The 12,482-nt window shown below is 39.4% G+C and overlaps 2 protein-coding genes across 6 annotated transcripts; one reads left to right on the forward strand and one right to left on the reverse strand.

Annotated features, from left to right (window-relative positions):
* Positions 1–207: 207 nt before the first annotated feature.
* LOC105265798 (uncharacterized) lies at positions 208–3,353 on the reverse strand. Of its 5 annotated transcripts, none has more exons than XM_011303523.1 (3): positions 3,144–3,353; positions 1,584–1,927; positions 209–886 (listed from the first exon to the last, which is right to left on the reverse strand). In XM_011303523.1, the coding sequence occupies exons 2-3, from the start codon at positions 1,879–1,881 to the stop codon at positions 879–881; spliced, it is 306 nt and encodes a 101-aa protein (XP_011301825.1). In that variant the 5' UTR covers positions 1,882–1,927; positions 3,144–3,353; the 3' UTR covers positions 209–878. The 5 variants fall into 5 exon arrangements, with proteins under 5 accessions (XP_011301822.1, XP_011301823.1, XP_011301825.1 ...); XM_011303522.1 differs by having other exon boundaries at positions 209–889; positions 3,144–3,225; XM_011303520.1 differs by having other exon boundaries at positions 208–1,927; positions 3,144–3,225.
* Positions 3,354–3,553: 200 nt separating this feature from the next.
* Positions 3,554–11,252, forward strand: Sos (Son of sevenless). Its single transcript, XM_011303518.1, has 8 exons — positions 3,554–3,645; positions 3,701–3,911; positions 4,830–5,780; positions 5,966–6,229; positions 6,445–6,528; positions 6,612–6,692; positions 7,547–8,928; positions 9,167–11,252. Exons 3-8 carry the CDS (start codon positions 5,673–5,675, stop codon positions 11,238–11,240), a joined length of 3,993 nt encoding a protein of 1,330 aa, XP_011301820.1. The 5' UTR covers positions 3,554–3,645; positions 3,701–3,911; positions 4,830–5,672; the 3' UTR covers positions 11,241–11,252.
* The last annotated feature ends 1,230 nt before the right edge of the window (positions 11,253–12,482 follow it).

A 12,482-nucleotide genomic window follows, 5' to 3' on the forward strand; every position in this document is an offset into this window, starting at 1 on the left:
CTGCACAGGCCTGACAAGAATAGAAAAAATACTGGAAATCTCGAAGAAAAAAATGGAGCAATTAGTTCACTCAACCTATCTATTGCTTCTTGCTTCTTGCTTCCGAAAGCAAGCTTTTTAATTATTCATTAGATGGAGAAATAATAAAAGGATTTTTAGTGTAGTGTCATTAGCAATAATAGTTTTTTATTGATAAAAAAAGCACTTTCCATAAAAGTATGTTTTTGAATAGAAGAAAAATGGTGGTAATTATGAAAATTGCCAGTTTTTTTTTAATTTTACCTTTGTTGCTAGGAACTGATTATCCGGTGCTTCGTTTAAAAATCTCTCAATATCAGTAGGTGTCAAAACTTTAGTCTGTTTACTCTTGTACCCAGTCGACTGAAGTCTCAGGAACGAATTCAATTTTTTATAACTACTGATGTCAATTTTATCATTACTATTGATAGTGTGTTTAAGCATTGAATAATGAGACCAGAGGGACGAGGGTTTCATTTTCTGCGAGAGTCCCATAAAAAAATCCAACATCACATCCTGGGAGAGTGGTCCCTTGTTATTTGTCTCCCTCCAGCTATTGAATTTCTTGTAAATCGCCTGATATTTCTCCCTGGATTTTGAGAGGAGAGTATTCTCTGTGATGATCTCACTGGATTCACCAGGATCAGAGGACCCAGGCTGTTCGTTCGTATCACCGCTGTCAGACTGATAACTCGACATTTCGCTGTCTGCTAAGTGCTCAATGAATATTTGGAAAAACTAACGCAACACTCGGGAAATGGCCGACTTTATGTATCTCGCAACGATTGTCGAAGAGAAGCCAAAACGGAGACGCGATGTTGTACCTAGTGTTGGCCCAGTCGGTATCCACTGCGCATGCGCTAGAAGGCTGCTAGTGTGCAAAATAGATCAATTGCAATGTGCGCATCTACCGGATATTTTTTACTGTCACCGGTTCAACACGAGCTTTCCATTTGCAACGACTTCCGCAACTTTTTTTTATACTTTTTCAATCAACTCGCCATAAATGAAAACTCCAAACGACCGATCATATTCTCTTCTCATCATTTCAACTTTTTCGAGTTTCCCTTTTACTTGAAAATACTTTAATCTCACACTGATTTCGATTTTTCAATCAATCGACTGGGAATCTTCATGATGACATATCAATTCAGGAGGAAAAAAGTAGAGAATAACTCGTTTTGTAGTTTAAACGAGGATTACCTCTGAATCTATGATAGATAACGAAATTAGCCTCGGGACTTTTTTGGAGAGTGAAATGAGAGCTACGAAAAAGGTATTTATGAAATTTTGGGTATCTCTCTTACATTCGGAGATATTCCTCGAGAACTTACGCTTTATGTAAATCGAGTCGTTACGCTTTACCACTTAGTGTTTAATGATACTTTAATTGAATACCGATTGATCTCAGAAACTATTGACTTTAGGAAGAAATGTGAAAAGACCATGTATATCGAAAATTGAATCAGGTACAAAAAATTCATTTACTGTTTTCGCAGAATATCGATAGTTTTGGAGATAAGTCGATAACTGGAAGGTGGAAACTTTGCTGTTGGATAAATTACCGTGGTATCGCCTTCCAATGAGTCTTCCTCCATGATGAACTCTTAAGTGCCGGTGAAGATTAGTGGTACCACATTGTCTGGGGTTAGCTCCACCTCTGACGACAACAGATCCACAAAGACGACATTGTGCCCTCAAAGGATCATTAATGCACAGATCAAAATGTCCCCAAACCGCACTGGGATTGGCCATCGCCCGGAGGCTTCTGGCATGCGATCTCCGTCTCGTCGCGTTTCCCTGGGCCACAGATTTCGCCTCCTCCGAATAGTACTCGTCTTCCTCATCAGGTTCCTGCTTCATTATCGGTCTTAGTGTCTCCAGATTCTCGCCAATTCCTCCGCTGCCCCTGAAACATTGGCGATCTCTCCTAATTTTCATCGATATGGGATTTTTCACCTGCAGGATTCGTCTTATAAGTAATTAGTTAATAATCCCTCAATTATATATAATGTAATGAAAGAATTTAATGCACTCAGAAATTGGTAAATGCCAAAAAATCGGTTTGTTCACTATTAGTTTGACTATCTTTAAAAATAAGAAAGATATCGAAATCATCTTCAGAACCTTTTTTGTAGTGTGAAATGAGGGCTACAAAAAAAGTCTCTACAACATTTCGCTATCTCTTTCAAATTCAAAGATATCCCTGAAAAACTTTATCTATTACATCCTGAATTATTTTCACGTCGACATTTCGAGGAATACCTCTTAATCCAAAAGAGATATCGAAATGATGCTGAGGGCCTTTTTCGAAGAGCAGAATGGGAGCTGAAAAAAAGTCCTAAGAGTAATTTCGATATCTCTTCTAGATTCCCACGATTTCGCGAAATTCCTCTGAATCCAAAGCGTTTTATTACCCCTCATCCCTCCACAACCAAACGTTTCAAAAGCTCTCGAGACTCCCGCTGAAAACTATCGGTAACTCAGTTCCCTTCTCCAAATTAAAGAGCTTCACGGAAATATTTATGTATCCACGTGCTAAAAGTCAACCACGATAATATATTGCAAGTGGCATAAATTTAGCGATTATTAATTCCAGCATTAAAACATAAACGACACTAGTATTTCTGAAACAATAAATTAAGAGGAATTGACCGAGACAATGTCATCGGAATTTAATCAATCAGTTTCTCAGAATTATCAGGACTCGACTAATTATCGCGGTTTAATATTTCCCGTGTGGAATAATTCCCAACAATTTCTGAGATGAATAACAAAATTAAGAGTAGAGCCTCTGCCGATCGCAGCCAAAGGACTACCCCCTGCATATTGGATTTTTTTTCCAGTTTATCTAAAAAGAAAAAACAGGATCGGTTGAATAATCAAATAAACAAAAAACAGGAATATTATATTCATAAAAAAATACATATTTCCTCGAATAATGGAGTGATGGAGAGGACGCTGCGGGTTATATCGACCGTCCAAGTCCACTGAGGTCTCGCAAGGTCCACGAAAAGTGAAAAAAAAAAACGAAGAAAAGTGATATAAAAATGCGCAACTGTAGATCTCTCTGTTGCGAATCGTCAGGCAAACAAGAAAACAAGGAAAAATTACCCTCAACTTACGTTAGTGATTGACTCCGATCGTTCGTAGAACTTATTACCCAGAGTGACGATAAAATTATTGGAGTTAGCCACTGATGGAATAGTCAAGCTGAATGTTTTATTGGTGTGTATCGTGGAACGATTATACCTCGCCGAACCCGGGAATGACTAAAATCGAAATCGGTCGACCCGACGAGCTCGAGTCGAAGAGACGCGCATGTGCGACGCCGGTCGTCACTTCACGACGCGAATTATCCCGAATCTATTCCGTTGTATTCAACTTGCACAGCTGTCATACTAAAATCCAGGGGGAGAGAATGACTCTCGTGTAACGCCCTGTACCAGTCCGGTAGTCAACCTATGTATTTTGTTTATTATTATTATTTTTTTACGATATTTCAATTGTACTACGACACGTGCTTTTTCAATTCCCGACGCACTATCGATCGCTGCGCGATTTTTCTTTTTGGTACGGTATGAGTCATTTCAAATGTCATTGCTGCAATGAAGGTTTTCACGTAAGGTATGTTGCAAAAGAGTTTATTAACAGGTCAAAAATTAACTGTTTTTGATTTTAGGTGGACATTTTTTGGTTCGATGATTCTTGTGCGAAAGTGGAAGAAAATTCGTGACAGGCTGATTCTTGGATTTTGGGGAATATTGATTGATTTTTAGAGGAAATGAGAAGACAGATTTTGTTCAGGGGATTTTATTGGCGGTGAAAAGGTTTGAGGTGGAGGGATGGAGCTCGAAATAGGAGATCAAAGAAATAATGAATTGTTAAGAAATGTAAGTGAGAGTTATCTTGGTTTATCGTTTGAGGTTTGATACAGATTTTTCAGTTTGATATCGCCTGATTGTCGAGAGGTTTATTGTCTATTTGAGTGTATGGATCAACGAGTGGTTCATGGAAAATTGGAATGTGGGGAAGAGTCAGTTGAATTTTAAAAAATTATGGTCGCTATAACGAGTCAGGCCAACAGTCGGTGGACATCAGTCGGCAGTTTACCTTTAACTAATGAAGAAATTCTCATTTGTTTACAGATACTGATTTTTAAAATTTCATTGTTTCGTTGAATATCAGTTTCTCCATAAGACTATTCATTTACAGATCACAGCTGATTTTAATCTATACGATCGTATGACAATCGTTATTTCGTTCTTTTTTTTTATCATGTATTTATTCCTTTCCATTCAAATAGAAATAATTACAATAATTTTTGGAAGTAACTATTAGTGTTTTCATTGTTTTCCAACTATTAATTACTACTGCAAAGAATTGGATTCAAAGATGAACGATTTTTTAGCCAAAAATCATGTTTTTTTAAATATTTTCATGCAAACCTATCATGGAATTGACGTAAAAAAAACTATTGTTTTTAATTATCATTATATATTCAAATACAGAAATTTCGTACATATGAATAGACATACATAAAACCTAAATTTATATTTTTTTCACGTTAATGTGATAGACAGTTTTCCTGAAATTAAAAAAAATGAAAAAAAAAAAGATATTGGTAATGACTTCTTAAGGAACAGCCGGCACTTTACCCTCAGCTGATGAGGAAACTTCCAAAGGTGGTGATTCTGTATGAGAAAATACCTCCTGACATCGTCACCTCGCAGGACTCGCTGAGTGCAGCAGCACCATCCCCGAAAGCCAAGGGAATTCAGTCAACACGAGCAATAAAAAAAATCTTTTAGAAAAAAACATATCGTCGAGCCCGAGTGAGAGCGAGACAGAAGATTGCAACGGGTCCAAAGACAGTGTTCCAAGTGTGTGCGAATCATAGTGAAAAAAAGAAGAAGAAGATGCAAATATTAACAAATGAAATAACTCGTACTGACTGTTTGTGTACACCCACTGGAAAATGTGAAAGAGTCGAGGGAAAACCGGAGGACAAATAGAAAAATAGTGGGGAAAATAATAGTAACACAATAACACGTTTGCGTCGTAAGATGTGCGAACCCAAGTATTGCTCGTTTATCGGTTTGTGTACGTGCACGGTGGTACATGAACGAGGGTGAAATCAAGAAAAATTCACGTAAAATCGTGATATCAACACTCATCCCCAAATTCCAACGAAACGAACAATAAATATCCAGATCCAGATATAAAAGTACCAACGAGACTCCCACAATTCAATCATTTGTAAATAATGAGATAATTGATCCAATACCTTCCAAGTAATTTTCATCAGTGGAAGGAAAAAAAAGACGTTGAAATATATTTCCAACGAAGATGAAAGACAATCCGTCATCTCCATTGGGTCAGTTAAGCGTCAGAGTAGGACAAAAAAATGTCCACTAATATCAGCACCAGTGATTATTAACTTAATTATCGAATAAAATAGATTCAACGACAATGCTAGTTGATGATATTGTCACTATCATAAAGCTCCACGAGACGTACCGTCAGCCCTGTGGACGGACATTTTTCTGAGAGCAATTGCTCACAAACACTGATAAATGTTGCACATTTAGTGAATTTTCTTCTTCCTCTTTTTTTTTTATTTTTTTTTCTTTACTCTATTTGTTTTTGTGGATATGTTTTCGTCTCCGGCATCTGTAGTGGGCGAGCCGTCAGGCTACGACTTTCAAAAAGAGGAGAATGCTGCCAAATGGAAGGGAGTCTTTGTCAATTCCCTGAGAAAGGTTAGAAACCCAGATGATAATTTAGTATTCTCCACAGTAAGTGTCGAATCAATTCGATCAATTCTCTCAAATGTCTGTAATAAATGTCTTGTCACAATCGGTATCCACTTTTATCAGTGATTTATTGTTGTTTTGTCATTCGTGGTGTTCGATAACTATTTCCATGGATCAATTGGAAATTTCAGGTCCTTGAACAGGTGCACCCGAGTCTAGAAGCCCGTCAGGATGCCCTCGATTACGTGGAGAGCCTCATTCTGAGGATGCTTGGCATGCTGTGTGGTCATCCACCACCTCATACACCTCAGGATGTTGAAGAGAGGGTCAGGAGGACATTTCCAACGCCAATCGACAGGTGGGCACTCAGAGATGCCAGGGATGCACTCGAAAAGGGGAAGAAAAAATCACCTCTGGTTCTGCCAGTTGATAAAATCCACCAATTGCTCCAGAAGGTGAGAAAACAAATATTCCGACCACCAACCCCGAGTTGACAAAAGGTGCTTGCTCCTTCTTCAAATGTAATTCCAAGAATGTTGAATGGGTTGGATTCATTTGAACAATTTTCCCAAAATCAAGAAGTACTATATCCTTTTTTACTTTTGCAAATACCAAATCGTTTATTTGAATTTCCTGAAATCCTCGTCTATTTTTTTTTCTCATGCTCCAGGAGGTTCTGCAACACAAAATCGACTCACAAGTTAGTCTCTTCGTCGTTGGGGTGCTCGAATATATTTCAGCAGATATTTTAAAGGTAATAACATTATCCAATACATTATCCATACTCGAGTAAAAACTGCAGCTTCATGAATTCACAAATTGTTCTATTGCTTTCAGTTGGCTGGAAATTATGTTAAAAACATTCGACACGTTGAAATTTCCTGCGAGGACATCAGAGTGGCCATGTACGCAGATATGGTAAATGAGTTTGAGTTTCCATATAATACAATAATTTTTAACTACAATATGGTTTTAGCTTGCCTTTTTTTTTCAAATCGCCGCACATTTATGGAACTCGATAATGGAGAACCAATGAACACTGATAACTCGTAGTGAAGTTATTGTCTAAATTGGTTAACGCAAATCATGGCTTTTATCTAGGCAATTCAGAAATGAACGAGAATAAATAGATATTTATATTTTATCAATAAAACAATGAGGAATTATCCCAATCGGTTAAATGCTAGAACAATAGTATTAACGTGCTAATTGGTGGCTGCATATGTTCTCTGCTTGATTACATGCTTTCCACTAACATATAACAACACCAACCCATGCTCGTTCTTCGTGCCGTTGCAGGTGGTATGTACTTGCGTTCGTCCAAATTTCATAATCATTATTTCTGTTGTGAAATTGTGAAAAGAGATAAATGACTTCACATTACGATGAATTTTTCGAAGATATCTCCAAAACAACGAGAGTTAATCAAATATTTGATATAATCTTTTTTATAGAGTTAATTAAGAGTTACAAAAAAGGTTATTACGAAAATCGCATTATCTCTCTCAATATCGGAGATATTTTCAAAAACTCATAGCCAAGTTAACTTATCTATTTCTACCACTTCGCTACTGATTTCATCGCCTACCAAATCATCAGTAATACATTAATCCAATTAAACCATGAGCAATCATCATCACAAAAAAGAGAGGGACTCATCACTGCATCAAGGGCGTAGATCATTTCTTAATAAAAATAGGCAAAATACGAGTGCAATGTGAAGACAGAAAAAAATGTAGTTGATAATTATTTGATTTGCCTTGTCCCAACAGGTGTTGATGGACATGTTCTACCAGGACGATGCAACAGAGGGGCCCCAGAGTAGTCTGGGTGCAGTTGTCTCCCAGACATACGAGGAGTCAGTGCGCGATCTCATCCACGACGAGCGCCACTACCTGCGTGATCTCCATATGATAATTAAAGTATTCCGAGAAGAAATAGCAAAACTCGCTCAGGACAAAACCGAGCTTGAGACTCTCTTTAGCAATATAATGGATATTTACGAAGTGACAGTGACACTTCTAGGCAGTTTAGAGGACATAATGGAGATAACCGAGGAGAAGCAAATACCAACTGTTGGCTCGTGCTTCGAGGAGCTGGCAGAGGCAGCTGAATTTGACGTTTATATTAAATACGCTCGTGACATGAATAGTCCAGGTAGTCGAGAAATTCTCACGAGATTACTGTCAAGACCTGAGGCAAATGCTGCCCTCAGAGCTGCAGGTCACGGCTTCAAAGAAGCTGTCAAATATTACCTGCCAAAGCTACTGTTGCAACCAGTGTGGCATTGTTTTTTGTACTTTGATTACATTAAAGTATTACAGAAGAGAACACCCAACATCGAGGATGAGGAAACCTTAGAGCAGGTGCAGGGTCTTCTGAGGCCATTGCAAATGGAATTAGTCCAGTCTGTTGCGAGTTTACCGAAGAAAGATACAGGGCTGAGGATGCAGAGTCGTGCAAGGAGGCATGCAGCACTGGAAAAAACTAGTGAACTACAGAAAACAGTTGATGGATGGGATCAGAGGGACATTGGACAGTGCTGCAATGAATTTATACGTGAGGATATGTTGGGAAAGGTCGGGAGCAATGGGAGGCGTTTGACTGAGAGGAGGGCTTTGCTTTTTGATGGATTGTTGGTACTTTGTAAACCCTCTGGGGGTAAAAGAGTCAGTGTTTCAGTTGCTGCAGTGGGTGTTGGTGGTGGGCAGGCTCATCCTGTTGAGCTTCGACTCAAGGAGCGATTTTTCATAAGAAAAGTTGATATAATTGATCGCGAGGACACTGACGAGCTCAAGAATGCCTTTGAAATTGCACCCAGGGATCATCCAAACGTCACTCTTGTCGCTAAATCCGTCGAGGACAAGAACAGCTGGATGGCTGATCTCGTTATGCTCAATACCAAGAGCATGCTTGAGAGAACTCTCGATAGTATTCTTCTGGATGAGGAGAGGAAACATCCTCTCAGGTTACCTCCTCCGGAATTGTACAAATTCGCTGAGCAAGATTCTCCGGAGAATGTTGTCCTCGAGGCTAGGGAAAATGGAGGTGTGCCTCTCATCAAGGGTGCAACGTTAGTTAAATTAGTGGAGAGACTCACTTATCACATTTATGCCGATCCGGCGTTTGTACGGACATTCCTCACTACTTATAGGTCAGTTGAAACGTAATTTTAATCGCTTCAATGCATTATTGATTTATTCTGATAACAAAAGGTAAAGGGTAACAAGTTGACTTTTTCTATAGTTTAATTTAAGGGGTCATTGATTAAAAACACTTGAAAAAAATAGAAACTCTTGGAAAATAATGGAAAAAAAAATAGAATCAATTAAACTTTGATATCGAAATGGTTATGAGATAATTCAAATTCTCGAGTTCTTTTTGTTTCACAGGAGTTTTTGCTCACCCCAGGAGCTGCTGATTCTTCTCATCGAGAGATTCGATATCCCGGATCCATCGCTGGTTTACGGCGATGAGGAGAAGCCCACGGGGTGCAAAGCCACGGCTAGAGAAGACTGGAAGAGATACAGAAAGGAATTTTGTCAACCCGTGCAATTTCGAGTTCTCAATGTCCTGAGGCATTGGGTAGACCATCATTTTTACGACTTCGAGAGAGATAGAAATCTTTTAGAGAGACTTCAACAGTTTCTCGACACAATAAGTGGTAAATCCATGAGGAAGTGGGTGGATTCTGTAATTAAAATAGTCCAGAGAAAGTGTGAGCCCTCTGAGCAGAGGCCGATCACCTTCAGTTTTGAGAAATCACCACCACCAATCGAGTGGCACCTGAGAGTCCCCGAGGAGGAGTGGGGAATACTCACACTTCATCCGATAGAATTAGCAAGACAACTAACTCTCCTGGAATTCGAGCTGTACAGAACAGTAAAATCATCGGAATTAGTTGGTGAAGCCTGGACGAAGAAAGACAAGGACAAGAACTCTCCGAACCTCTTGAGGATGATAAAGCACACGACAAACTTCACAAGATGGTTGGAAAAAACAATTTTGGAAACTGAAAATATTGAGGAGCGTGCAGCAATTGTTGCTCGAGCAGTTGAAGTGATGATGGTGCTGCAGGAGCTTAATAATTTCAATGGAGTCCTGGCGATAGTCTCTGCAATGGGTTCAGCAGCAGTATTTCGCCTGAAGCACACGTTTCAACGTCTCTCTGAGCGTCAAGCGAAGGTCCTGGAAGAGGCACGAGAATTGAATAGCGATCACTTCCGCAAGTACCAGGAGAAACTTCGCTCAATAAATCCCCCGTGTGTCCCCTTCTTCGGAATGTACCTGACAAATATCCTTCACATTGAGACAGGCAATTCTGATTATCTCCCCAACAGTCCAGAGTTGATAAACTTCAGTAAACGAAGAAAAGTCGCTGAGATAACTGGTGAAATTCAGCAGTACCAGAATCAGCCATATTGTCTGTCAGTGGAGACGAGAATTCGACACTTCATCGAGAATCTGTGCCCCTTCGACTCGAGTATGAGTGAGGCAGACATAAGTACTTACTTGTACGAGAAAAGCCTCGAGCTGGAGCCAAGGGGTTGCAGACAGCCCCTGCGAGCCCCCAGGAAATGGCCAGACTTGAATCTCAAGTCCCCCGGGCTCAAGCCAAGATCAATGAGTGGAAAAGTTCCACAACCCCTGCAAGCAGTGGCATCGAGTGTGAGATTGCACGATCCGACGCCTGAAGTACCACCAGAATTGCCAGAAAGTCCACACACAATCCAGAGTTTCACACACGTTGGGGATCACAGTGTTTTTGCTCCGGTCCTCCTTGGAAGTGGTTCCGGCCCTCCTCCGGGTTCTCCAGGTCCCCTCAGCATGTCTGCACTGTCCCTGGGATCGCCTGGAAATAGTCCTCAATTGGGATCACCTGGCCACTTGCCCTCGTATCATCAACAGCCTCAGGGCACACACTTTGGCTTCAATTCTGGGACAATTGGGGTTATGGGTGCCCCTACCGGCCTTTCTTCGTCCTCTGGTAGCCCTGGGGCACCTCTTCCACCTCCACCATCACCAAGTCATGCATCACCCAGCAAACCACCGCCTCCACTGCCTCCAAGGCATCACAGAAGACGAGAGAGTTCTATCAGTGAGTCTCCACATCAGGCGAGACAAGCTCCTAATGCTCCAATGCTTCCACCGAGAGAAGGAGCCTCTTCACCACCTCCACTGCCACCCAGAAGGGACGTTCCACCAGTGATGTTACCACCGAGGCTACCCAGCACTCTCAATCCAAGCACGTCAGCCCTTTTGGCGAGGAGAAATTCAAATCTTGAGGGGACTAGCTCGACCGCTGGTCATACCAAGAGGTACATGTCTTTCAATGGACCTAGTCCCACAATGCTTCCTCCAAGCCAGCCCAATGGCTCTGTTACACCCAGATTACCCCCCAAACCATTGACAGGACGTCCCCCAACGACAATGTTCAATTTTAATCCACCATCTGGACCCAGTTAAGGTTCCACTTGTTATCAATCATAATACATCATGAAAACACGTCTATAAAAATTCTATTCGGATTTCTATACAATTTCTACGGGAATTCTATAATAAAATTCTGGTATTTTTATTTGAATCTTTTTATTGACATTTTTTCTATTTTTGCTATTTCTTTGAAAATTATTGAGCAGAATCCACGTGAAGAAAAACTTGAGAAATTTGTGCAATAATTTTCTAAGCCCAATGTCAATGGAAAATTCCAGGTAGAAGTTCAGGATCTGTTGATTTTTCTTCTAAAATGTCTAACAGAATTCTAATAGAATTTCATAGAATTTTTTTATACGTGATTCTCCATTTTTTTGAAAATATAAATAATGATACACTAATGATAATTGAGGGAAATCAGGAGCCAAGTAGTGTAGGGAAATGCAACAATTTGTATACCACTTTCCTCCATCTGTATGATATAAATAATTGTAAGGTGTACATAGGATTTTGTTTAACGTGGAGGAAAAGCAAATATTCAGATATACATGTTGATAACCAGCGCACAATGAGAATCTTCCATGAATCGAGAATGAGATATTTTAGTTCTAACATCCAGTAGTAAATGATACGAAGGCTTACATTCCGACGAATACACCGCGAACAAACGAAATGTCACATAATTTCCAAAAAAAGAAAAAAACCTTGAGACTATAATTTCGGTTTGTTTAGTCTGTTTGATTTTATGATTTTCTAGAAGAATGATCATGTTTGTTTTGACTGTTGCAACTTGTACAATATATTTTTAGAAATTTTTTCCGAGAAAAACCCGAGTGGAAAATAAGCAATGAACCGGTAAAAGTTGTAGGCGATAATTTTAAGTAGAACAATGTCCCTATCCACAGACAAAAACATAAAAATAATTTTAAATGGTAAATACGAATGGCACACATTTCAAATGCATAAATAAGCCAGAATGATATTCGAAAGTAATGAAGATGAACGTACTATATTTTATTGAACAAAGTCAAGAGAAAAATTTTAATTATTCGATTAACGATAATAAAAAACAATTTGTATATGAGGAAATGCAGATTGGAATGGTGAATTGGATTCTGAACAGTTGAAAATTCCATGATATTAGCCAAAAACAATATGATCCGTCGTAAATGTTATTTCATCTTGAAAATACGAAATTTCATTTCTGGAGATCATGAGTTCCAAATAAATTCATGCAAGTCCCTGTCCCCAATAAAACTGTGATACACAATTTTG

Source organism: Fopius arisanus, unplaced genomic scaffold (assembly GCF_000806365.1).
Source record: "Fopius arisanus strain USDA-PBARC FA_bdor unplaced genomic scaffold, ASM80636v1 scaffold00032, whole genome shotgun sequence".
Taxonomy (NCBI): domain Eukaryota; kingdom Metazoa; phylum Arthropoda; class Insecta; order Hymenoptera; family Braconidae; genus Fopius; species Fopius arisanus.

Excerpts from the sequence above, each read along its gene's own strand:
- Sos (XM_011303518.1), top strand. The coding sequence starts at position 5,673 with ATGTTTTCGTCTCCGGCATCTGTAGTGGGCGAGCCGTCAGGCTACGAC. Across the intron at positions 5,781-5,965 it reads TTGTCAATTCCCTGAGAAAG|GTCCTTGAACAGGTGCACCC; the intron begins GTTAGAAACCCA and ends TGGAAATTTCAG. Across the intron at positions 6,230-6,444 it reads TCCACCAATTGCTCCAGAAG|GAGGTTCTGCAACACAAAAT; the intron begins GTGAGAAAACAA and ends CTCATGCTCCAG.
- LOC105265798 (XM_011303519.1), bottom strand. The coding sequence starts at position 717 with ATGTCGAGTTATCAGTCTGACAGCGGTGATACGAACGAACAGCCTGGG.